At 36.4% G+C, this 24791-nt stretch overlaps 1 protein-coding gene across 4 annotated transcripts; it reads left to right on the top strand.

The window, feature by feature from the left end:
• Positions 1-8508: 8508 nt before the first annotated feature.
• On the top strand, positions 8509-23165 carry LOC121732573 (tetratricopeptide repeat protein 14 homolog). 4 transcript variants are annotated; one of them, XM_042122610.1, is made up of 19 exons: positions 8509-8636; positions 8828-9142; positions 9361-9437; positions 14458-14580; positions 14700-14920; positions 16202-16342; positions 16451-17127; positions 17351-17571; positions 18008-18177; positions 18505-18657; positions 18810-18884; positions 19226-19399; positions 19825-19909; positions 20240-20380; positions 20757-20983; positions 21190-21372; positions 21962-22195; positions 22372-22500; positions 22673-23165. In XM_042122610.1, exons 2-19 carry the CDS (start codon positions 8836-8838, stop codon positions 22836-22838), a joined length of 3504 nt encoding a protein of 1167 aa, XP_041978544.1. In that variant the 5' UTR covers positions 8509-8636; positions 8828-8835; the 3' UTR covers positions 22839-23165. The 4 variants fall into 4 exon arrangements, with proteins under 4 accessions (XP_041978544.1, XP_041978472.1, XP_041978602.1 ...); XM_042122538.1 differs by having other exon boundaries at positions 8510-8636; positions 21956-22195; XM_042122733.1 differs by having other exon boundaries at positions 8511-8636; positions 21956-22195; positions 22700-23165.
• Positions 23166-24791: the final 1626 nt, after the last annotated feature.

The raw sequence follows: 24791 nt of genomic DNA, 5'->3' as shown, positions 1-24791 counted from the left end.
AGATAACGTATTTATGACTGATTTTGTAAATTTATGTTTTAATTTTTTTAACGCCATGTCTTTTCATATTTGGATTTGAAACTAAGACTGAAATATTCTTTTTATTGTTACTTATAACCCAAAAAAAAATGGGAACTAAATGAGGCGGGGCACTGGAGTTATTCAATTTTATATTATTTTGGATAGGGTTGTCACCGTATATTTAGTTGAATAATATTTGAAGTACTTAGGTTTTTATATTATTATGCTCATATTTCTAATGAAGTTCATAACTTCAACAAAACAAATGTAAGTCATTTTTATTATTTACTAGCTACTGCCCGCGACTCCGCCCGCGTGGAAATTCATTATGTTATCCACAGTTTACATTTTCTTCGCGTTATACTTTACTACTCTGTTCCTTTTACTTCACTGCTGTTCCACTCTTTAATATTGAGTTTTGATGTCAGTCAAAAAATCTAACATTGTAACATGCCATGAATATAAGTACTTAAATAATATAATAATACTTAAATAATATAAGTATAAATAATAAATATATTGTCTTGTTTGCATACATACTAGTCGAAAAACTGTGTGTTTGGTAGAATATTACTTCAGGAATTTCAAGTGAAAACATACTTTTATTCACTTACCTAGCTGTTGCGCGCGGCTTCGCTCGCGTGACATTCAATTTCTCTGGACCTTAATTTGATCGTTTTGGTATCACAAACAGACACTTATTTTTTTAATGCTTAATATTTATTTTAAGTCCAATAAAAGTCTGATAATTTTTAATATTTTCTATACAAATTATTATCAGGCGTCGTTGTAAATACCTAATATTTTACTTGTTATAATACGTTACCCAATAAAATTATTTAAAATGTTCATTTTTTTAATTGGAAGCCGGTGACACCCGGTTCACGTGACGTTTTAGGACCAGAATAAAATCCGAAACCGGACCCGGTCTACACCGGTTACCTATTAATTCCGGTTATAGTTAAATCTATATGAGACCATTTTATACCGGAAATATAATTATAAAAGATTTTAAATGTCTCACCATGTGTACATTAGAAAAGTTTTAATTTGTAAAAGAAATCTAAGTTAGTATATATTGTAGGATTTAAATTAATATGAAAACTGCAAAGCTTTTGTAATAGCATATTGCTTTACTGAAGTATTTTTATATTTAAAAACTAAAATAAAAGTAACCGTTTTAAGCTTTTACGTTGCATTATAATTAAAACTTACTAATCGGGACTTACTACTAGAATAAGCCCCAATTTCACCAACGACTGTTAAAGTTAACGCTCGAATTAGAATCACGTCACCTCTTTCATTTTTCTTATGAATGAAAGAGAAGACATGACATTTTAACAAGCTGTTAACACTAACAGACATTGGTGAAATTGGGGCTTAGTCGCGTTAAGTCCCGATTAATAAGTTTTGAAAAGTAGCCGTCTTGGTTTGTTTCTGCTCAAAAATATTTCACGGCATTACTTTAGTGACTCAATGTAGTTTCTCTAACCTTCTGTTTAAGTATTAGACATTAGTCATAAATAAAAAAAAACAAAGTACAAATGAATAAAAAATTTGGTATAGAAATATTGATAACCCTAAAATCATAGTTACCATAGAAAACTTTGGAAGCCTCTAACTTCGGTGCCCTTTATTATTTGGATCTAATTTTTTTTACACGAATTCTAGTACATTTAAGTAATAATTCTGTATAAAAATAAAATCCAAATAATTATAAATACGTTCATAAAAAATTAAAGAAAAAAAAAACATAAAACGTAAATAAATCTTTAAAAACTTGTTTAAGAAATATGTAAATTAGGTTAAATTGTGTGTTTTTTTATTATTGTCGATCAGAACAATCAAGAAGACAATTCAGTAAATGTTTAAAAAGTTATGGCAATTTTTAACTTTTTTGAAAAAAATAATTAAAGTGATTTTTTATTGTTCATAATAAGAATTTAACGCATGTAAATACTAATAAATTATTTACATAACATTTCTGTATGAGATTGTTCAATTTGTTGAAAAACATCAGTTTTATAAATTTTCTCCATTTATTGTAGACGGGAAATGAAATGGCCAAAACTATTCTCCAAAAGTTTTCAACATTACAAATGATTTCTAATTTCTTATTTAATTCTTTTATAATTTTTGGGCACTTTTAGACGCGTACATTTAGCATATAAAAAATGTTCAATAACAGACCTTAAAATACAAAACGTTTGACGTCACACTATGGCGGTCAGTGTTTTCGGCGCCATTTATAAGGCATATTTTTCAATTAACATTTTTATGGGTTTCTACTGTGTAAAATATTAAAATATTAGCTTTTTTGTAATAATGAATGATTATGAAGCGATTGAAGATTGAATATGACATGAAGAAAAAAATGAGGTCAAGTAGCCTATTCGTTCTGTGAGTCCAGGAATTGTCAAACCTTAAATTTTCATTCAATATTATTAATTAATGTCAACCATTATAATCAGAAATATTTAATCAGATTATTTTTCCGACCCAAATATCGACCAATAGAATTGCACCATTCGACGTCACGTGGTACAACCTACATGGTATTATACTGATAATTTTTTGAAAATTTTCTCGGGTAGTTGCTATATATAAAAAACAAATTCTAATTCTATTGGCCGACATTTGGGACGGAAAAATAATCCCCCGAATACCACACGAGCTTCAAAATTATCTGGCATTTCCCTCAAGGTTCCCTGCAAACAAATAAAGTCGTCAAGTTTTTCAGGAAAAATCATTTTTTAACCTGAAAAACTTGACTCCTTCATTTGTTTGCAACGAACCTATCGGGAAATACCCGATAATTTTGAAGCTCTTGTAGTCTAGTATTATAAGTGAAAATCACTAGCTTTTTGTTGTTAGTCTGCTGTATATTCGAAGGGGAAGGTGAATTTTCTGAAAAACTATATCATGGTTTTAGTTAAAATTTTAAAGCGCCTCGTGTAATCTACTTATTTACATTTTAATATTTTATTATGAAAATGACAGGTGCTATTTTCTCGGTGAGCATTGCCAAGTGCGACTTAAGGCCATTATAAGTAATGTTGGTTCTATATTGGTAAGTGTTAAAACCGAATATTCGCCATATTGTTACCAATTACGGTTCCACATTGCCCAGATAAAAACAAACTCTATTGATATTTATATATTTGCAAGTTAAATAAATAAATAAATAAAATAAAATATATTTTTATTCAAAATGGGTATCATGATACACTTTTTGAAAGTCGAACGAAGAAACTACGTTGCCTACCACCGGTTCGGGAACTACCCCGCCGAGAAGAACCGGCGTAAGAAACTCGCACGGGGCCATCTTTTGCAAAAAAAATGGAAAATTACAATGTTATGGCTTACAGCTATGTAACAAAATTAAAAGAAAAGTAACCTGCATGGAGCCACCCTATTCCCAAGGTGTGCTGTCCTCGAAGAAATCATTGACTTTATAATACGCTTTAGCACACAAACGTTCTTTAACTGCTTTTTTAAATTTGTTTAAAGGTAGATTTTGAACATTTTTTTCAGTACTGTTAGCGGATGTCAATGGACAAGCTACATGATGTTATATTTATTTATTTAAATCGGTATATTATGTTAGTCACTATATATAATTTTAATAAGTGATTATTATATTTTAAATATTAATAAGTAAGCTTGATTTTGACAATTAATTACTTAGTTATAAATGGGCGGGAGGATTATTTACTTTCGTTATAACTTCCTCTTCTCATATTATCTAAAATATGAGAAGTACATTAATTAATATTTAGAATTATGTACCTAACTTATTCTAAGCCATTCTTAATTTTAATGTATTTCTTTATGATTTTGCTGTATTTGAATTGTCAACGGAAGTTCGTTTCTTTTGTGTAAAATGGTATAAAAGCCAGCCATATTGCATTGATTCATTCATTCTGTAATTAACTTTGAGACATGTAAGGTGAAACTCTGCTCGAATAAATATCGCTTAATGTATAATTCAAGACTTTTACTATTCTCTAACAGTACTTTAACTTGGATTTACTTATAATGGCCATAAAATATTAGCTTATATGAGGTTATGAGTATAAATAACAAGAGTGATTGCGCCTCAGTGTATATATTCCTGGTAGATGCTCCTCGAGGAGTCTTAGGATTTAAATGTTCCTAAGATGTTATCCTATAGTATAGTATAATATATAAGTATGAGTTACTAGATTAATTACTCCTTAGTGTATTCAGTTTTGTTGGGGTGATTTGATGGAATAAAATATTTATTAATTTAGTTTATTTATAATCTAATAACAAATCTCCGTTATAAAAAACCGGCCAAGTGCGTATCGGGCCAGGCTCAAATCTCAATATAGGGTTCCGTAGTAGCCTATAATAATGTGAACATTTTAGGGTTCCGTAGCCAAATGGCAAAAGACGGAACCCTAAAAATGTCATGTCTGTCTGTCTGTCCGTCCGTATATCACAGCTACTTTTCTCCGAAACTATATTAAGAGCTATACTATAATTGAAACTTGGTATTTGGTAAGTAAACTAGCTTCGCCCGCGTAATTTAGGAATGTCACGGAAACTGAGTTCCGCAAAAAAAGAAACCTATGTCCTTTCACGTGGTCTATTCTTAATGTGTGCCAAATAACATAAAAATTGATCCAGTACGATGAAAATGAGCAGTTTTTTAGCAATTACCTAAATAAGGGACACGCCAATATCCACGAGGATGTTGATGGATGGACCCACCCTCGATTTTGACTTGGAGGATGAAGGAAATTAATTTGCGCGCCAATTCTTGCGTTATTTTCGATGTTTTTAAATTATTTTAATAAGGTTTTTTGTGTGTTTTTACAAGCTTTATTATCAAGGTCAATAAATACATAACTTTTTATTAATTTAACTCATTTTGTTTTCTTTTATAACTTATTTTCCAGTCGAAGGGTAGTTATGAGTACTTTCTGAGAAATTAAAAAAAATACCTGTCTCTACAAAGTTAAAAATATTAGTAAGGACTCAACCCACATTTCACTCAATATCTTGAAATTTATTGCAAATTATATAAAAAATAATTGACAGGCCAATAAAATGTAAACTATTATTTAAGGATGTATATAATATTTATAAATTCAAAGATTCTGACCTAAATTCGAAATATATAGTAGACTTAATATATTAGAATATAACATCCTGCATCGATTGATACCAAAAAATCAATACCTTACCGATAAGTTACGTGAAATAATTCATTTTAAATTTCCATTTATTATACGTAATGTTTGCCGGAAGTGTTACAATTTTTGAGAATTCGTCCGAATTGGTAACTTTGTATCAAAGATAAACATCTAAAAAACTGCTCATCAATTTATTTGTACGATTTGCGATTTTTTAAGCCCAAAAAAAAGTGGGTTCACCGGTAATTCTGGGGAAATATTTCAAATTGAAATTTATGAAAATTATCCTTCGAAGGGTGCGACAAGACTTTATATGAACTTGGGCGGGGGCGCTGCTGGTAAAGAAGAACTGTCAAATATGTCGTTTTTGTATGTTGCAGCGTTAGTTCCTTTTTTCGCCACCTTCATTTATAACTTTGCCGAGCTTTCTTGGCCGTCATTTGCGGTAGTCAAATTACAACATTTTTTTTTCAATAATAATTAAATATCGAATAGTTCTTTAAAAATCTATTAAGTATAAAAATCATTATAATGAATAATAAGTGTCTGGGTGTCCAATTTTTTACATATTTAGTACTTTCATAATTTAATTGGACGTAGTACGCAATTTGACCTTATATACATCCTTAAATTAAGCAATTCTTTGTTTTGTTAATCTAACTTTGTGATAAAGAAATTCAAGCTCAAACTTCAAACGACAATATCTCAAAAGTGACTTTGTATGGGTTGAGTCCTTTCTGCTTAACTACAGTCTGCCAAAAAAGTAAAGAAATTAAAAAGTGTCATCCCTTCAAAATATCAATTTATGAAAAAAGGGATTTTTTTTTAATTTATTGGGAGCTGGAAACGAGTCCTTTGCTCCAAAAAAAATACAAAATACAACAGATTAAAATTAAAAAAAAGGAATGTCTTTCTTCTATGTTGGTTCTCACCACAGGCTCTCACCAATGTTCACACTAAGCACTATTTACAAAAAAAAAAAAAAAAAAACAAAACACTACGGTACCTATTTACAATTATTTTTAAACTTTTTCCATCGTTGAGCATATATAACGGTATAAACATTTGAAGAAATTGTAATTAGACAGTGAATCTTCTGGGCGGCGGGGTACACTTATATCTTCATCTTTACAAATTTTATCTATTTCAGAGCAGAGTAAAATTCTGTCCAGACCTAGTGCTTTGCAATCAAAGATTATATGTTTGAGGTCAGCATCATTTTCTAAGCATTTGGGGCATTTTGCATCATCTAAAATTCTTAATTTATGGAGGTGGGAGGGGACCAAGCAATGTCCAAATCTCATCCTTGTTATTACTGATGTGAATTTTCTTGATTCAAACTGTACAGTGTAATCTGTCTGTCTTTCTTTATGTCACTGTACCATTTACCCTTATTAACCTTTACTATATTCCAGATTCTTTTGCATAGCTCAAACATTTCATCTTTGACAGTCAAAAAGAGGTCTGTAAATGGCACTTTTATGATGTCCTTATGATCCTCATCTGGTGGTCCTTTAAAAGAAAAAAGGGATGACATTACGATGTTGCCACTTTTTAATTTCTTCACTTTCTTGACAGACTTTACGTCCAATTTTAAAAAATGTGATATATTTTTTTAATTTATTGGGAGCTGGAAACGAGTCCTTTGCTCCAAAAAAATGTGATATAAATTGCAGTTTTGCCAACTTAGGTGGTTTCTCCCTAAACTTAGGAAAATTTTAATGAGAAGAGTGATTAGGGAAGTGTTCAAGAAGTTAGAATTTGATGATAATAATAATTACAACTGGAACTTGGTGCTACTTAATTATATTTATTTTTAGTTATTTGTATTGTAGAACAATGTTGCATAGCGATGAATTTTATTGTTATTTTTATAAATAATCCATTTTACATATATTTTTAGTTATAATATTATTGATTTCCATAAATCTAATCACGGCGAGCGAAGCGAGTCCTAGCATATCCCACAATCTGAACATTTTGTGGTACACTTTACGAAAAAACTATCATGCCTATTGAATTGTGTTTTAACATAGTATTTTTTATTTACATGTAGATGTGTTAACATCAGTCAGTCACGGTGTGACGACGCGAGACACGTTTGTTGTAGCGGAGCCTTCTTAAATATAATTTTTTATTTTGTTTTTAGTATTTGTTGTTATAGCCGCAACATATATAATCTGATCACGGTGAGCGAAGCGAACCCTAGCATATCCCACAATCTGAACATTTTGTGGTACACTTTACGAAAAAACTATCATACCTATTGAATTGTGTTTTAACATAGTATTTTTTATTTATATGTAGATGTGTTAACATCAGTCAGTCACGGTGTGACGAAGCGAGACACGTTTGTTTTAGTGGAGACTCCTTAAATATTATTTTTTATTTTGTTTTTAGTATTTGTTGTTATAGCCGCAACATATTATATAATCTGTGAAAATTTCAGAAGTGTAGATTAATTAGTGGTTCTTGAAATATAGCCCTGGTGGCCGATTCTGTATCGTACATTTATGAGTTAATTACTGAGTTAGTAACTAAAACGGAGGAGTGAGTAACGGAAAGTCTCACTTTTGTATGCAAGTGAATACAAAAGTGACACTTTCCGTTGCTCACTCCTCCGTTTTAGTTACTAACTCAGTGATTAACTCACAAATGTACGATACAGAATCGGTCTGCAGGAGACACACAGACGGACGGACGGATGGACGGACAGACGGACAGACAACGAAATCTTAGTAATAGGGTCCCGTTTTTACCCTTTGGGTACGGAACCCTAAAAAATGATGCTAGTAACCACAATATGATTTTTGACCTATCCATAGATACAATGATAGATATTTAAGATACCCCACATGCATAGGTTAGATGAAAAAAAAATGTTTGTTTTTACCCTTTGGGTACGGAACCCTAAAAATTAGAATGGGGGTGCTAACTTAAAAGGATATTTTTAATATTTTTTTAGGGTTTTTACAACCCCCTAAACTCTTAAAATGGTACAGGGTATAATGATGGTACGATTTTCCTTACATCGGGATTATTGATCCTGTGTAAATTTTGAACCCACTGTTGAAATTATAAAGAAGCTTTTAACTTACGCATTTCAAAAATGAGACATGAGGAATAGGATGATGATGCGGTTTTGGGAATAATTAATTTAATTTCGCATGTCAAGAGTTTTAATAATTAATGTAAGCTTTATTCAATAAAATAATATACTAACTTACTATGTAATGTTTTATTTTATATTTTTAGGGGTTTTTAGGGGAATTCGGAAAAAACTTGGGGGTAAATTTTGGTAAGGATTGGCAACACTGGAGCGCCGGCGCCATTTTAACTTTCGCTTTTATGTGGATGTCGTGCGGTGTGTATTGGTGGAGTATTTTGTGGTTTACAAATGTGGTTACAAATGTAAATGGAATAAAATAAAATAATTAAATTACGTGTTATTAGGTAAGTCATTACAAATTAATTTTTTTATTTCCAATGCTATAGTAACCTATGCTACCTATAACATTTTATCGTAGGCATTCGTGCTTCAAAATGGCGGAGGCCCACCTACGGATTGATTTATTCAACGAAATTGCTTTAAGTATGTACAGAGAGTAATAATGTAGTACATTATACTATAAAATTGTTTTCAGTCGTTACAATGGATTCAACTTTGGACGTGTCGTTAGTGGCACAGTCTATAAACTTTCATGGACAACAACTCCAAAAAACTTGGGAGGCGGAAAGAGGAGAGGATGACCTCGCTAAAATCGGCGTGGACTCGCGGGCCCTTAATTTTGAGGTGTACCAATCGAGGCACAAACACTTAACTTTCCAAGACAGAAGCAAAAGATTAAAATTACATCAATTCATAGCGAAGGAAGCCAATGCCTTGTTTGACTCATCTCTACTGGACGAAGCACCTTCATCTTCTACCTTAGAAATTGACTCTACAACACCAGAAGATAGTAAGTACCAATTATGTTTTGTACATTTTCTTTCACAATATTGTGAAATCATGTTAAAACGATGATTTCATCCCAGTAGAAAGTATAATGTGTGGGCTAAATTATAGTGTAGGAGGATTTCATATTGAGTCAGTGGATTCTCTAAAAAATTACTTAACATCTATAGCTTTAGTTTTTTTTAATATTTTAAATCTAAATTTATTCACAATTTCTTTCAGATTTATACGCACTGATGCCACCATTTGAGACATTTTTAAATGTGGACAAATCGGCAAGATTGAGACATTTTTTTGATGTGAGTATGCTTGCTTTGGTAATACTTAAAATTTTACTTGCTAATAAGGTAATGATAGTGACCTTATGTAAATTAATGTCAGGTAATACTGATTTAAAATGCACAATAATTTAACACAAAAAACATTTATATAAGCCTGGAGTCAAGCTTTTGTAAATTGTCATAGCCTATTTTTACAGGGAGTCGTTTGCTATCCTAATTCGGCTCCGGTGGAATGAAGTACTTTGTGAAATTAATAAAAAGCAATGTATATAAAGTAAATCATATATTGGTTTTCTTTTGGACAATCAACAGAACATTCAAAACTGACAAGGTGTCAAATATCAAAAACATAGGAAATAAACATCTTCTAAAATCTGAACGGCCAACACCATCTTACACTAAAGAGGTTTACCTCAACACCTTCTCTAGATGTGCTGGCCAAGACAGTTCGCCAGATGTTTAAACCGAGTCCTAGCAAGAGGCTTTGTAAAAATATCTGCCAGCTGCAGCTCAGTGCTGATCCTCTTCACAGTTATAGTTCCATTCGCCACTAGCTCTCGTACAAAAAAGTGCCGAATGCGTATGTGCTTTGTCCTTCTGTGAAACTCAGGGTTCTCAGCAAGACGTACAGCTACCTCGTTGTCTACATACAGTACAGGTAGGCCTTCCGTCTTTACCAAACTACCAATAAGACGAGTTAGCCAAATGCTTTCTCTTGCTGCTTCACTGGCAGCGACTATCTCGGCTTCTGTGGTAGATATTGCAACGCTTTGTTGCCTCTGGCTGAGCCACGATACTGCTCCACCAGCATATAGGCATAGAACTCCAGAAGTGGATCTTCCTGTCGCAATATCTCCGCCGTGGTCGGCGTCACTATAACATTCTATGTTACCTCTTTTAAAATTCCTTTTATAAAGTATTCCCAAATCGGGTGCATACTGCAGATAGCGTAGAATGCGCTTCAACCTTACGCAGTCTGTTGGAGTGGGATTTTCTAGTTTTCTGGAGACCACACTCACAGCGTATGCGATATCGGGTCTAGTGCCAACCATCAGATATGCGAGTGCACCAACCACTTGCCTGTAGTTCCTGATAAAAAAGTCGTCGTCCTTCTCTGGTTTCTGAACTACTTCTTCTTTAACAATCGGAGTGGATACCGGCCTGCATTCTTGCATTCCAAACCGTTTCAAAATTTTCTTAACATAGGCTGTCTGGTGGATTCTTATATCACCACCTTCTCTGGTTTCTATCTCTATTCCCAGGAAATACGAGATTGCCTTCGTTGTAATTTTGAACCTCTCTTTTAGTTTTTCAAGGAACTTCTCAATTACACCTTCACTTGTACCAGCGACCAGCCCGTCATCGACATAGAGAGCCACTATCAGCTTTTCGTATCCAATGTCTCTTTTGAAGAGGCATGGATCTGCCTCACTGACTTCAAAGCCACTTTCCTTGAAGAAATCCAGAATAGTCCTGTTCCAACAACGAGGAGCTTGCTTCAGACCGTATAAACTTTTCTTTAGCAGGCAGACTCGACCCGTCCCGTCATCATACCCTTCTGGCTGCTTCATATATATTTCTTCGTCTGATAGAGATCCGTAAAGAAAAGCTGTTGAAACATCGAACTGACTTAGTTTCATGCCTTCACTAGCAGCAATACTCAATACCGCTCGGACTGTTGCCATCTTGGCTACAGGGCTAAAAGTCTGGTCGTAGTCTTCTCCCTTTCTTTGTCGAAAGCCTTTTACTACTAGTCGAGCTTTGTACTTGTTGACTGTACCATCAGGGTTTTGCTTTACCTTATAAACCCATTTGCATGGAATAGCTTTCCGGTTCTTGGGTAACCTGTCTAGAATCCATGTCTTATTCTCTTTCAGGGATTCAATCTCGCTTTCCATAGCTTTAATCCACAACTCCTTATCAGGGCAGGCTATTGCTTCCTTGTACGTGTTAGGCTCTACATAGGAATCTGTACCGACATATGATACGAAATCATTGAATTTACCAGGGCGTCTGAGGAGAGAGCGGTCTCTTAAGAGCATCTCATGTCTTGCTAACTGCTCAATGATCTCCCCTTCATTTTCATCATTGACTCGTTCTTCATCTCTTTCCTCATTCTCCCCCCCTAATTCAATAGATTCATCTTCATCTGGCATCTCTGGAAGTACATTTTCTAATTCTACCTCATCACTGGCAACAGGGGCTTCAACAGCGTCTTGGCTTTCTTCCTGGGCTATGTCTCTGTGCCTCTCAACCAGTACGTCCTCATTCACATCAGTATTAGAGGTAGATTTCCTTCTTACATATAAAGGAACTTCCAGGTCAGTCAAATCTTTCTCCACTTGTGAACCATCGGAGTCAATTTTTGATTCTATGGGTCTTTCATCGAATGTGACATCTCGAGATCGTACCAGAGAGTTTGATTCCTTGTTCCAAAGTCTGTAGCCATCGTCGTTGTCATAGCCAATAAAGATGCACTTTTGTGCCTTCTTCTGCATTTTCTTCCTTTTTTGTTTGGGAATATGCACGTAGCACGTAGAACCGACGATCCTCAAATGTTTAATTTGTGGTTTCTTACCAAACCACAGCTCGAATGGGGATTTATCTTCCACAGAAGTTGGGCCTGTTCTGTTCAAAATGTAAACCGCAGTCTTCACCAACTCAGCCCATAAAACTTGAGGAAGTTCTTCATGTGCATACATCATTGCTCTAACCATTTCCACGATTGTGCGGTTTTCCCTTTCACTAATGCCATTCTGTTCAGGCGTGTAAGGCATAACCAACCGTTGGTGTATTCCGTACTTGTCCAATTCTTTACGTACTTTTTCATTATCGAATTCGCCTCCGTTATCACTCAGGAATTCCTTAATTCGGTGACCTGCTGCCTTCGCATCTGCTAACATCAGACTTAGTAACTCAGGTACTTCCGATTTATTTTTCATGATGTACACGTAACGGTACTTGGAGAATTCGTCTTTGAATAAAACGAAATACCGAGACTTCGAACAACTTGGTGGGAATGGACCACATACATCAGAGTGAATGCGTTCTCCTGGACTGACAGCTTTTTCTCGGACACCAAACTTCTTCCTATGTGTCTTTCCAAAAATGCATCCTTCGCATAGACTCCCACCGTCCTTTGCCTTTACATCAAGTTCTCGTTCTATTACTCGCTTCACATGGCGTTTGTCCTGATGACCCATACGTTCGTGGTAAAGCTGTAACGTGTCAATTGCATTCAACATCACCATATTCTTGGGTTGAATCGGTTTACAGTTCAGTTTGTACAAACCGCCATGTTTTTGTCTACTTCCAGTCACGCACAATTCTCCTTTAATGCTAAATGAGCAAGTAGTGCCTTGTGACGTAAACAAACTTTCCGTGTTTATATCATGTGCTGAGAGCACCGAAAAAAGATTCTTCGTGACTTTCGGAACTAGCCACACGTCATTCATTAAGAATGTTCTTTTCTTTGTCTGCATAAGAATCGAACCCTTTCCTAGCGCATCTACCACTTTCCCATCAGCAGTGGTTACCATGTGTGGTTCTTGGAAACGCTCGAAATCCTGGAACCAGTCACTTCTCATTGTAACGTGATGTGTGGCGCCATTGTCAACGTACCACTCATTCCGATCCGTGTTACAATCAATGACGTTGACCAGCACAGCCATCATGTTGGTCATTCCTGCTTTTCCGCGCCGTTCCTTTTTAGGACAGTCCTTCTTGAAGTGCCCAACTTCACCACAACCATGACACTTAAACGCTTTAGGTTTTTTCTTTATAGACCTTCGCGTACGGTCAACAATCAAAGCTTCACCCGTGGATCTTGACACGCATCCAGTATCTTCCTTGGAGGTTGTCGTCAAGGCCCTTTCATGGGCACAAAGCTGACTGGTCAGATTGTCTATAGTTCTGTCCTTCTTTGACATTATTAACCAACTCGACTTGAAGGAAAAATATCCTTCCGGCAATGTATCCAAAATCTTGCATATAAGTAGTATTTCTGGCAGCTCCTTCCCATCATCAGCCTTAACTAGCTCTTGATTTAGATTATGCCACAAATTCTTCGCTTTGGATATATGAGTCGCAATGTCGTCTGAGATGTCCATCTTTAACTGAAATAGGCTCGTACAGGCGTGATACAGACGGTCATCATTCACGCCGTCATATAGCCGATGTAGTTCATCCCAGACATCACTTGGACTTGAAAACCTGATCACCTTATCTAATGCTTCATCGGAAATATTGTTCGTAATCAATAAAAGAGCCGTACTTTCTAGTTTCAAGTACTCTCCTAAATTCTTCTTGTATTCAGCCATTGCCGCTGCAGCAGTAGCATCGCCACTGTTGATTGCTGGCTTCTCTGGCTTACTAACTTTACGATTCACAATATCGATAAGCCCATCCATACCTCTCAGTAGTGCAGTCATCCTGTATCGCCACTGCACCCAGTTAGTACCATCCAACTTTGAGATTTGCATTTTACTTAATTCCATAATGAATATTTTTAGTACTTCTTACGTTCTGGGCACATAACCTTTTACAAGGAGTCGTTTGCTATCCTAATTCGGCTCCGGTGGAATGAAGTACTTTGTGAAATTAATAAAAAGCAATGTATATAAAGTAAATCATATATTGGTTTTCTTTTGGACAATCAACAGAACATTCAAAACTGACAAGGTGTCAAATATCAAAAACATAGGAAATAAACATCTTCTAAAATCTGAACGGCCAACACCATCTTACACTAAAGAGGTTTACCTCAACACCTATTGAAATTGTTTTGGACAAAATTAAAATAAAAGGTTGATAAGACTATTTACTTAATCTTTAAGATATTATGTAGTACAAGTTGTCAACATCAAGACGAAAAGTTGAAAAGAAGATGAAAAGTTTCTTTTAGTTGAATTTAAGCCTAGACAATAGCTATCATATCTAAAATGTTTAGTGTAGATAACAATAAACATTGATAAAAATAAGTTGTCATAGAATGATTATTTACTGATATCTTGTTTATTATATATTTTTTATGCCTTAGAACGTGAAGAGAGGGGAGCTAATAATAGGAGCAGTTATCAACCGGACTGCCGCTGGCATGATGCTCAAAGTATTGTGCATTGCTGGCCCAACTTCAAGATATGTTGCAGATATAAATGTTAAGGTAATTTACAAGATGTGCTTGTTATAGTCTGAGTTCTAAGTACTTTTTAATTAAAACACTTGAATTTACTGCCATTTGTAACATATATTTTTTTCACTAAACTGTCTTTATCTCCCCAGGCCTTTTTACCAGTTGCGAATATCATACCCGCTGTGGACAAGAAAAATGTGTCAAGAAACTACCTGATGAATGACACAGTGTGCTGCGAAGTCATTGAAGTAATCCCTGACACTGACAAAATGGTGTGCGGCATGAAGGGTGTGACTCGGGGACCAGACGACCCACCTCCAATACCAGCTCTAGGACTCCTGAGCACAGATGACTTTCCACTAGTATACAAGTATGTAAACACTCACTCTCCGACACAAGTAAACCTCAATGTTTCTACACTTTACAGGTTGACTCACACTTAACACTTGTCAATTATTATTTTATTTCATATTGTTTTAATATGATTTTTTTTGGAATCTTCAAATATTGGATAAAGAAGCCCTCTGAGGAAGAGTACATGAAGATAATACAGAAGTATTGAAATAAGAGATCAGAGATGTATCATAAATTCAAGTAATAATATGGATGTGTCCAGATTGGAAATTCTGAGGAAGTTCTGTTAGGACAATGAACAGACAGGAATGCATAATGACATCATGCCTTGTCAAATATATTGATAAAAAACCTGAATATATTATATTGATAAAGAACTTGTTGTCGCAAGTAGAAATTGATCTGATTAATTGTGGGCAATTTGGATAAATGTTCTCACTGGTTTATCATACTTTTCAGTAAAAATTACACACATCACTTTGTGAAAGTTTGCACAGTATCGTTGAGTTGAGTAAATAGAGGTTGGAATAACCAGGACATTGTCAAAACTATATTTGGATAATATGTAGTTTTCTTTGAGGATGTTTTTCTAATTTTTACCATCTCTATTGTTTTGCTGTTAAAACAAAGGTCAGTACAATCTCTAGGTTCAACCCATTCTGATGTGTCAGACGATGTTATATCTGTATTAAAACTTTATTTAATATTCCAGCATTAATCAAAACCTTGATTGGATTTAAATATAAACAAACATGTTTTGTACGGATGTCGGCGTCATTAATTTATAAATAAACTGGACTAGACGACACTTACTGTTTAGACGATATAAGGCTCTAGCGATGACGATAGCTGCTGCAGCTCCTAACCTATGTTGGACATCTCCGCTACGAACGAGACTTGTTCTGTTACTTTAGGGTGTTTTTTTCTAGGTTAGCACCAACCCCCCAGGATTTGATTCCAATGACCACAATAACATTGACCGTAGCCGAAATTCTTGGTAATATAATAATGACGTTGTTGAAGCAGCATCAAATAATATATAATATGATGTTATATTTGTGTATGAAAGAAATAAAATACAAGTTATATAAAATTTTTTGAACAGCTCCAATGGAAAAGGTGAGGATGAGTATGTGTGACATTAAGAACATCCTGTTTATTCGGGAATCTAACTTTATAAAAATATTAAATAACTGACTTTCAACAGTCATTTAATGGAATCATAACGTCAAATACTAAGGATAAAAATTTGCAACTTTACAGAAATACTTTTTACTTAGGCTACTTTTCCCAACAGGAAAACTATGGAAATGAAAGGGGAAAATTATGAAGCAATATTGGAGAAGAGTCCAGGCTTCAATAATCCAAACTGCATTCAATACCTATCGGAGCGACTCGGTATTGCCAACATGCACTGTTCAAACTTCCCTTCACTTAGGTAAGTTTACTATTTAGATTATGATTTTCATTAAAATGATTTCAATTTATATGATCCATTACTTTCATTTGGTGATACTTATTTATTTACATATTTTGTTTTTGACAGGGGTGGATTCCTCCAAACGGATTATGCAGATGAACTGAGGCAAGCACAAGCAAGTAAGTGGGCATTCAGATCAGTCGCTGAAGGAATAGAACACTTTAAAGCTGGACGTCATTCGGAAGCATTCCAATGTTTGAACAAAGCCTTGAGTATAGATCCAAGAAATGTAGAAGGTTTAGTGGCAAGAGGGGCACTCTACGCAAACAGTGGAACATTCAAGAAAGCGATAGAAGATTTTGAGACCTCGTTGAAGCTTAACCCCAACCATGCAAATGCAAGAAAATATTTGGGTGAAACATTAGTGGCCCTAGGTAGAAGTTATGAGGATGAAAATAAGATTACAGAAGCACAGAAAGCTTATGAAGACTGTTTGGCGATCATACCACTACACGAGGAGGCGCAAAATTCGTTAAACTTCCTCAAGAGTAAAACTTCAACCACAAAGCCACTGGTTGAGCCAGCAGAGCTGCTACTGCCTGGACTGACTGGAGCCAAATCTTTCGAAATGAAAGAAACCCTAAAGCAGTTATTGAACTTGACTGAAAAGAAAGATAAGAAGAAAAAGAAGAAGCGCGGCAAGGGGAAGAAGAAGAGATCTAGCAGCTCCTCGTCATCCTCCAGTGATTCCTCCAGTTCCAGTTCATCGTCAGAGTCTTCATCTTCATCATCTGAATCAAGTGGTAAGTTATTTCCTAAATAACAATTAAAATTTCATATAATGCCAAATGGTTATATTACTGAAGCTATTTAAAAGAAATTCTAAAAAATAGATAGAAAACATACCATTAGTTGTGCTGTGTGCATAAATTTAAATTATTATATTCCTCAATTAATGTTTGATAATACTACATCTTTGCTCATGAAACTACAGATTATTCTTAAATTCTCTTCCAAACATTTCAGACTCTGAAGGGCCAACGCGCAAGAAGAAGCGTCGGTCGGCGTCCCGCAAGCGGCAGCGGTCGTTGTCGCCGCTCAGCAAGCGCATGGCGCAACTGGGCGAGGACACGTCGCGCACGCACAACTCGCAGTTCAACCACCCGTACGGGTACCAGCCGCCGCCGCCGGCTGACGAGCCGCCGCCGCCGCAGCGCTCGCAGGCAGATATCGACTATGAGCTCAAGGTGCAAATAACTATAGTCATTATAAATTGTAGTATAACAGAGATTTCTTTGACTTCATTGCGCCACTCAGGTGGGAATAGAATTTTTTCTTTTGGACAAAAAATATGCTATGTCATTTCCCGAGATGCAAAGTATGTCTATATCAAATTTTAACAAAATGATTTATGACACTGAGTCTTAAACGTGAACAGATAACAGACAGACGCTCACTGACATTTATAGTATTAGTATTGATTTACAAGTGAATACACGACTACATACAAACTTATAGCGTAATGACATTTGATTCTTTATATTAATGGCTGAAAAAATCAGGAAGATAAAAATTACTACACAATTTTTTATTTGTTAAGTTAAGTGTTAAGGTTAAGTGAGCCTATGCTACTTTTTAATTTAAAAAGTTTTAAAGGTTTTTTCGATTCCTTTCTCGTTTTAGGTCCGTAAATTCATTGAAATGACAAAAGAAGATTCAGATTACGAAGAGAAGGTGCGCAGCTTTTTGGAGGAGACGGCGCAGTACAAACGCAACCGTAAGATGCAGGAGCTCGGTCAGCAGACTCAACCTGGGGGAGAACATGACAAAAAGAAGAAGAAAAAGAAGGACAAGTAAGTGCAATATTATTACCCCCTTCCGAGTTTTCTCTCAAGATTCAAGAGCTTTTTCTTATGGAACAGAAAAGGATAAGACATTAAGCACTGTATCAACATTACTTTTATTAGAAAAGTGGGTAGGTAGTACCTACTGTACTACTGCTGTAATGCAGTAAGCCAGTGTATATTTTGTTAGATATAAATGCTCTTTATCAAGTTGACTTTCAAATAAAATATTTGATTTACATGTATTTAGAAGTTGCACATTATAATAGGAGTGTAAACTGTGTAGCAAGTGGATTTATCTACGGTTTTAATTTTAACATAAATGTTTCTTGACAGGAAAAAGAAGAAAGAATCTAAACGAAAAAGGAAAGAGCAAGAGCGAGAAGAAAAGAGAAAAGCGAAATTATCTCGCATGTCAAACAACTCTGATTATAACACATTACGTGAAATTGAAAACTTGGGTGACAAAAAATTAAGAGATGCTATTAGGTAAGATATTAAATGACATACTATTTTAATTCATTATTATGATCTTCTAGATTATATATATTACATGTTGATAATAATTTATGGAGTAAATTTAGCATATATGGAAGAATACAAATGAATATGAATGTAATTATATATTTTGTTTGCAATAGGAAAGAACTTAAGGGCAAATCTAAGCGAGATCTAAGCTCAGATGGGGAGTATGATAGAAAACATGGCGACAAGAGGTAATTTATTATTATAAATTTGGTGTCCCATGTTTGAGTATTACAGTAGTTACAATGCTCGCTATATTTATAATCAGTTGAAGCCTGCCCAAGAAATCAAAATTAAATTATCATGGATGTGATTAGTTCAATTTCGAAACTAATTTTGTAAATTTTCCGCAACGACGAGGTTTTGTCTCTACTCATCGCGAAAAAGCTAACTCCGATTTTAAGAATCGAAAGAGCGCAGTGCAATGATAACTAATTTAATACCATACAAAATCAAGTAACTTCTTCACGGTGAGTATAAAACTAGCATACTAGCACACTATTAGCACTCGGTGAATTGTCGCTTTCCGCAGAGCGTTCGACGAAATGCATGGCCTCGAAGAATTGCAGTCGAAGCTGAGCGCCTACAAGGTGATGGTAGAGAAGAGCAAGCGAGACGGAAGATCGCTCAGCCCCGCGGACCAGGAGCCGCCGCCGCCGCTCGAGAAGCCCAAGTGGAAGATGTCAATGAGCGCCGTCAAAGAACCGTGAGTAATCAGTTCGAATTGATGCTCTCCAAGCGGCCCACTAGACGAGCAATTTTATTGCGTAATATTATTGACTGTCTTGGGTTGATATTGAACATCTCGCGCCCCTTCAATCTAATTGTCAAATAAACTGTTCAATAAAATTGAAGCATTATGTTGCACGATATAATTGATTACCAGAACTATGTTACACCTTATCATTTTACTGATCTAGATTCAAAACAAGGTGCTCAGAGTCTTTTGCATTAAACATCAGGTGTTAATAGTTTACTAAGGGCCTGTTTCACCACTTCCTGATAAATGACGAAAATGCTATCCATCAAGTATGGAAAATCTATCAAAAAAGTTGTGAATAGCCTATTCCGCACTTTACCAGAAAGTGGTGAAACAGGCCCTAAAACTAATTGTATATTTTTTTTAAACAGAAACAAGAAGAAAGAGAACTCTATTCCCAAAGGGTACAAGGATCGATATGCCTTCGATAGCTCAGATGACTCACAGGATCATAAGGTAATCATTATTACATTACAGCATAAATTTTAACTTTTTTTAAAAGTTTCGTGACATCCGATAGATGCTTTACATGATAAAGACCCGATTGATGCAACATAATTACTCACTGGCAAGAGGTAGATCTGGAAAGTTTTGGAAAATTCTGGTATAGAATTAGGTAGCACGAAGCCACTAGACGGCGCTACGTGTGAGCCGGATCTACCCCCTAGGGTAAAACAGAAGACTCCCTAGACCTAGAGATGAAATATGGAGTACTCTTTTGAACAACAAAAATATGGATATACCAAGGTATACGAAATAACAAAATATGTATGTTTAACGGCACAGCGTTCGCGCTCGCCAGCCAGCGGCGACAAGAACGTGTCGGTACGACGCGCCATGGCGATGAAGGAGCCTCCGCCGCTGCCGTCCGCGCCGCCGCCGCACAGGCGCGAGCCCGACCCGCCCGGCGTCGACCCGCCACACCCGGTATACTACACGCCTTTGTCATATTAACTTACATCAAATTATATACCAAAATGATTAAATTGACCCCTCAGTATATTATATTAATTACTCAGCGCGAGCTTCGAGGGAGTGGTGGGTGGAGAGCAGGGAGGTGCTGGTCGGGCTCGACTATTACCAACACCACACTCCCCATAACATTTTTAAAAAGCCTCGGAGTTCGCGCACGTTATACTATAACTAAACTAGCCGGCGACTGTCTAACTCTATACAGTAGTTCTATACTATTGGATACACCCTTTACCTAGTGTGCACGCACCAAAACAGTAACCTTACCGTTTTCTCTTGCTTGTATTTATTATAAAAAAATGTAAATAATATAAGCTGTGTTTTATTTCAGCCGGTGCGCAAGGGCAACATAGTGCTGGACAAGTTCGGGTCGTTCCGGCTGGCGCAGGAGGGCGAGACGCCGGTGTCCGTGGGTGACGGGCGGCCGGAGCAGTTCGTGACGCGCATCAAGCCGCCCTCGCCGTCGAGTCGCCGGCCGCGCTCGCCGCCCTCGCTGCGGCGACGCTCGTCAAACTCGTCAGACGACGACAGGAGGTCACCGAAACGCTCGCGTAGCAGGTTTTTAAATGTTGAACGAGAGATTGGTTAATTAATAAACCACTTAAGCGATAAAAAGTAAACAATAAAGTGTACAAGTAAACTGCAAACCAATCTTGGATTGTAAGATGTAACCATGGCTCTTTTACAATAGCTTGAATATTTATTATCAATGGTTGCTATCGCAGCCAGGAATATTGTGAACTACAACAACGTTGTCCGTGCAGGCGGCGCAAGGGTCGTTCGCGCTCGGATTCGCGCTCGCGGTCGGCGTCCAGCGGCAGCGGGTCTGCAGTGTCGCGGCGCCGGCGCTCCGCCTCTCCGCGCTCGCGGTCGCGGTCACGCTCCGACGCCAGCCGCTCCTACTACACGCGCAGTCGCTCGCGCTCCCGCTCCATGTCGCGCGACCGGTGAGTTGCAACACCATCGAGGAAATGGTATCATGAAATATTCAAATAGGGACGAGAGCGGATGTTCTTGAAATTTTCTTGTTTGAGACTACCTTATTTTAGGAAGGTGCACCATTCAGTCTGAGAATTGATATTATTTGCCATCAAATTCATTGTTGCAAGATTTTGGATTTTTTTTCTTAACATTGAGCCTGTCCAGATGAGGCGATTTACGGGCGAGTGAGCGACACGCGCGTAAAACGCGCTTATCCGCGAGATACTAGAGCTACGTATAGCGCGTCCAGGTGCCTACGCGCGTTTTCTTACTCACGCGTAAAACGCTTGCAATAAGTGGGACTCTTGACTCGCCCGTAAAACGCGCGAGCGACGCGCGAGTCGAGATACTTGGGTGCCATTGCAGCGTCCAGTACTACGCGCGAGTCCGCTGCGAATAGACGTATTTGATTGGAGCGTGATAACTGCGAGTCCATGTTTAAAGCGTATGAAACAGAAAAAGTTCAGTTAGGCAATTGTTTGCCTTAGCATCCGTATTATTTTAATTCTTCCTTTAAAATAAATTACAGTATTCTTTAATGTGATAAAGTGGCAGGCGGATGAACACTCGACGCGGCAACTGGCGCGGGCGCGGCGGGTACGAACGCGGCACGTACTACCGGCCGCGTTTCCACGCGTACAACGGCGGCGGCGGTCGCGGGCGAGGTCGCGGCGACTTCCGGCGCGACGACGGCCGACGGTTCCAGCCGGAGTGGCGCGACAACCGGTCGCGCGGAGGCCGGCCATTCCGCCCGCGTAGGGGGGGCGGCGGACGCGGCAGACCGTTCAAGTAATAATTATCATCACTACTTTTGTCAAAATGAAACTGTGATTATGAAATTGCATGAATCATTGGGATGAAAAATCAATTAAATTGGCTGTTATGTGTTAAATTATAATGAATAGAAAGATTTTGGATAGTTCCATTATAAGAGAAAAATATTAACAATAATATGAATATTTCAGCAATTTCCGAGGAGGGTTCAGAGACTTCAGGGACAGACGCGGCGGCAGGCACTCGAGATCGAGGAGCCCGGACAGGACGCGCCGCTCGCGCTCCTACAGCCCCGAGAGGCGAGACAAGGATAGAGATAGGTGAGAATCTTAACATGCGAGTTTTTCTTTTTTAAATTTTGAGCTATACAAATTTTGTTAAATGACATGTTGGCCTAATCACTCTTTTCACCCTACGCCCGAGCTTCAGGAGCAGGTATAAGGTTTTAAAGCTTAGAGTTTAAGGCGAACAGTATATAAGTGATTATTACAGCTACTCTCGTTATTCCGAACGCGATAGCCACCGCAGCGAGGGCGAGTACGAGGAGGGCGAGCGGTACGTCGACAGGAAGGAGTACGACGGCAAGTGGGCCGACGGCAACGAGCAGGAGGCGCGCAACCAGGACGACAAGCCGCAGGACGCGCCGCCCAAGGAGTAGGGACGTCACAGTAATCGCGTAGTCTACAACTAGTCTATTCCAGATCAAACCTGTACCCGTATCTTTTGTGAGTTATTGCACGTTTTTTGAGTCATCGCGATTTGATTTTGCCACTGGAATGGACTATGCCTAATGTTAGTAATAATTGTTTGTAAATAATTTTCAAATTTGTAGATTTAACCCATTATTTTAGTTTTACGATATGTTCATCGACTCTTGGATTACTTTGTTACTCCATAATGACCAAAAATCCATTCCACGATTGATAAGGACAAAAGTTTGTAGTTCCTGTTTGGTGTCAATGTGAATAAATAATAATTATAACACTATGGTTTTTTTTTATTCTCATTCCAGTATTCATACTAGTACCTGTTACTATTTTGAAATCAATGTTTATTTAATTTATTATTGCTTTTAAAATGATAAATAAAACCAGTAATTATTATTAAAAATGTCTGAGAAAATTAAGAAATTCATTCCAATTAATTCATGTACTTTTGAAAGTTGCTACAATTATTCCTATGAATATACTAAAAGTCCGAGGGAGGACACGAGCCGGCATCAGTGGGAAGGACTAAGGTTATATGCTTGTGACTCGAAAATTATCTCTTTAGTGACTTCTACATTAAATTTTCTATAAATTAAAACACTGCACTGTCTAAACATTTTTACTGTACCGTGTACGATCAATACTTTAGGAGGTACAGAGTATTAAAGGTGATATTATTATTTTTAACAAAAAATTAAAACCGACTTCCAAGGTAAAAACAATAATAACATCCATATTATATGAACAAAAAGTATTAAATAATTTTTCCTATTTAATAGTGCCTTTCCGAATTCGGCTAAAAATCAACTATTTCTGTACTCAATCTTCATAATTTTGAAGTCAGTGCCAGTTCCAAAAGTTTCAAATATTCTGGTAGACTGAAGATTCAGCTTTATCTGGTACCGACTTCAAAATGATGAAGATTGAGTACAGAAATAGTTGATTTTTAGCCGAAATCGGAAAAAGGCACTATTAGATAGGAAAAATTATTTAATAGGTACTTTTTGTTCATATAATATGGATGTTATTATTGTTTTTACCTTGGAAGTCGGTTTTAATTTTTGTTAAAAATAATAATCTCGATCACAACCATAGTAAGAGATTTCGAGACAGAGCAGTAGTTGATTGATTTTTTTAGTTGTATAAAGGCAAATGAAGGTTATTGCTAATTGAGATTAATTATCATAAAGCATTCTAACAATTCGCATAATTAATACTTCGTCTTATTCATTTCTTCAACTTAATTTTCATTTTTAATTTGGGGTCAGTAGAGACCTCATGCGACTACTAGTGTGAGTTTTTTGATGCGCCTAATTAAGGGTTAAACAATAGAAATAGAAATATAAAAAAAACGATTATAAACAATTAAATATTGTTATTAAGAAAAAAAGTTATTCTAATTATTATTTTTAACAAAAAATTAAAACCGACTTCCAAGGTAAAAACAATAATAATATGAACTAAAAAGTATTATATAACTCTTACTCTATAATAGTGCCTTTTTCAGAATTCGTCTTTATATTCGTCATTACTCTGAAGTCGGTACCAGTCCCAAAAGCTTCAGATATTCTGACATTGACTGAACTCACGATAAAATTTGCTGGTACCGACTTCAAAATAATGAAGACTGTAGTATGTACAGAAATAGTTGAGACTTAGACGAATTCTGAAAAAGGCACTATTACAGAGTAAGAGTTATTTAATACTTTTTAGTTCATATTATTATTGTTTTTACCTTGGAAGTCGGTTTTAATTTTTTGTTAAAAATAATAATTTCACTCTTTTTAGTTATCTACAAGATAAGGCTTTATGAGTAAATAACCACTACGAATGTTAACTATTCACATTATGTTACCGTAAGCGAAATTGTATTAAATGCTTGCAGTTATCTAAGCGATGCTGCA

Source organism: Aricia agestis, chromosome 1 (genome assembly GCF_905147365.1).
Source record: "Aricia agestis chromosome 1, ilAriAges1.1, whole genome shotgun sequence".
NCBI classification, from domain to species: domain Eukaryota; kingdom Metazoa; phylum Arthropoda; class Insecta; order Lepidoptera; family Lycaenidae; genus Aricia; species Aricia agestis.
Note: the sequence above shows the minus strand (reverse complement) of the source record. Positions and strands in the feature narration are given on the sequence as shown.

Coding starts and splice junctions, on each gene's coding strand:
- LOC121732573 (XM_042122538.1), top strand. CDS start 8,836: ATGGATTCAACTTTGGACGTGTCGTTAGTGGCACAGTCTATAAACTTT. Junction 20,381..20,756: donor GCGTCGACCCGCCACACCCG/GTATACTACACG, acceptor GTTTTATTTCAG/CCGGTGCGCAAGGGCAACAT. Junction 21,373..21,955: donor CGCTCCATGTCGCGCGACCG/GTGAGTTGCAAC, acceptor AATGTGATAAAG/TGGCAGGCGGATGAACACTC.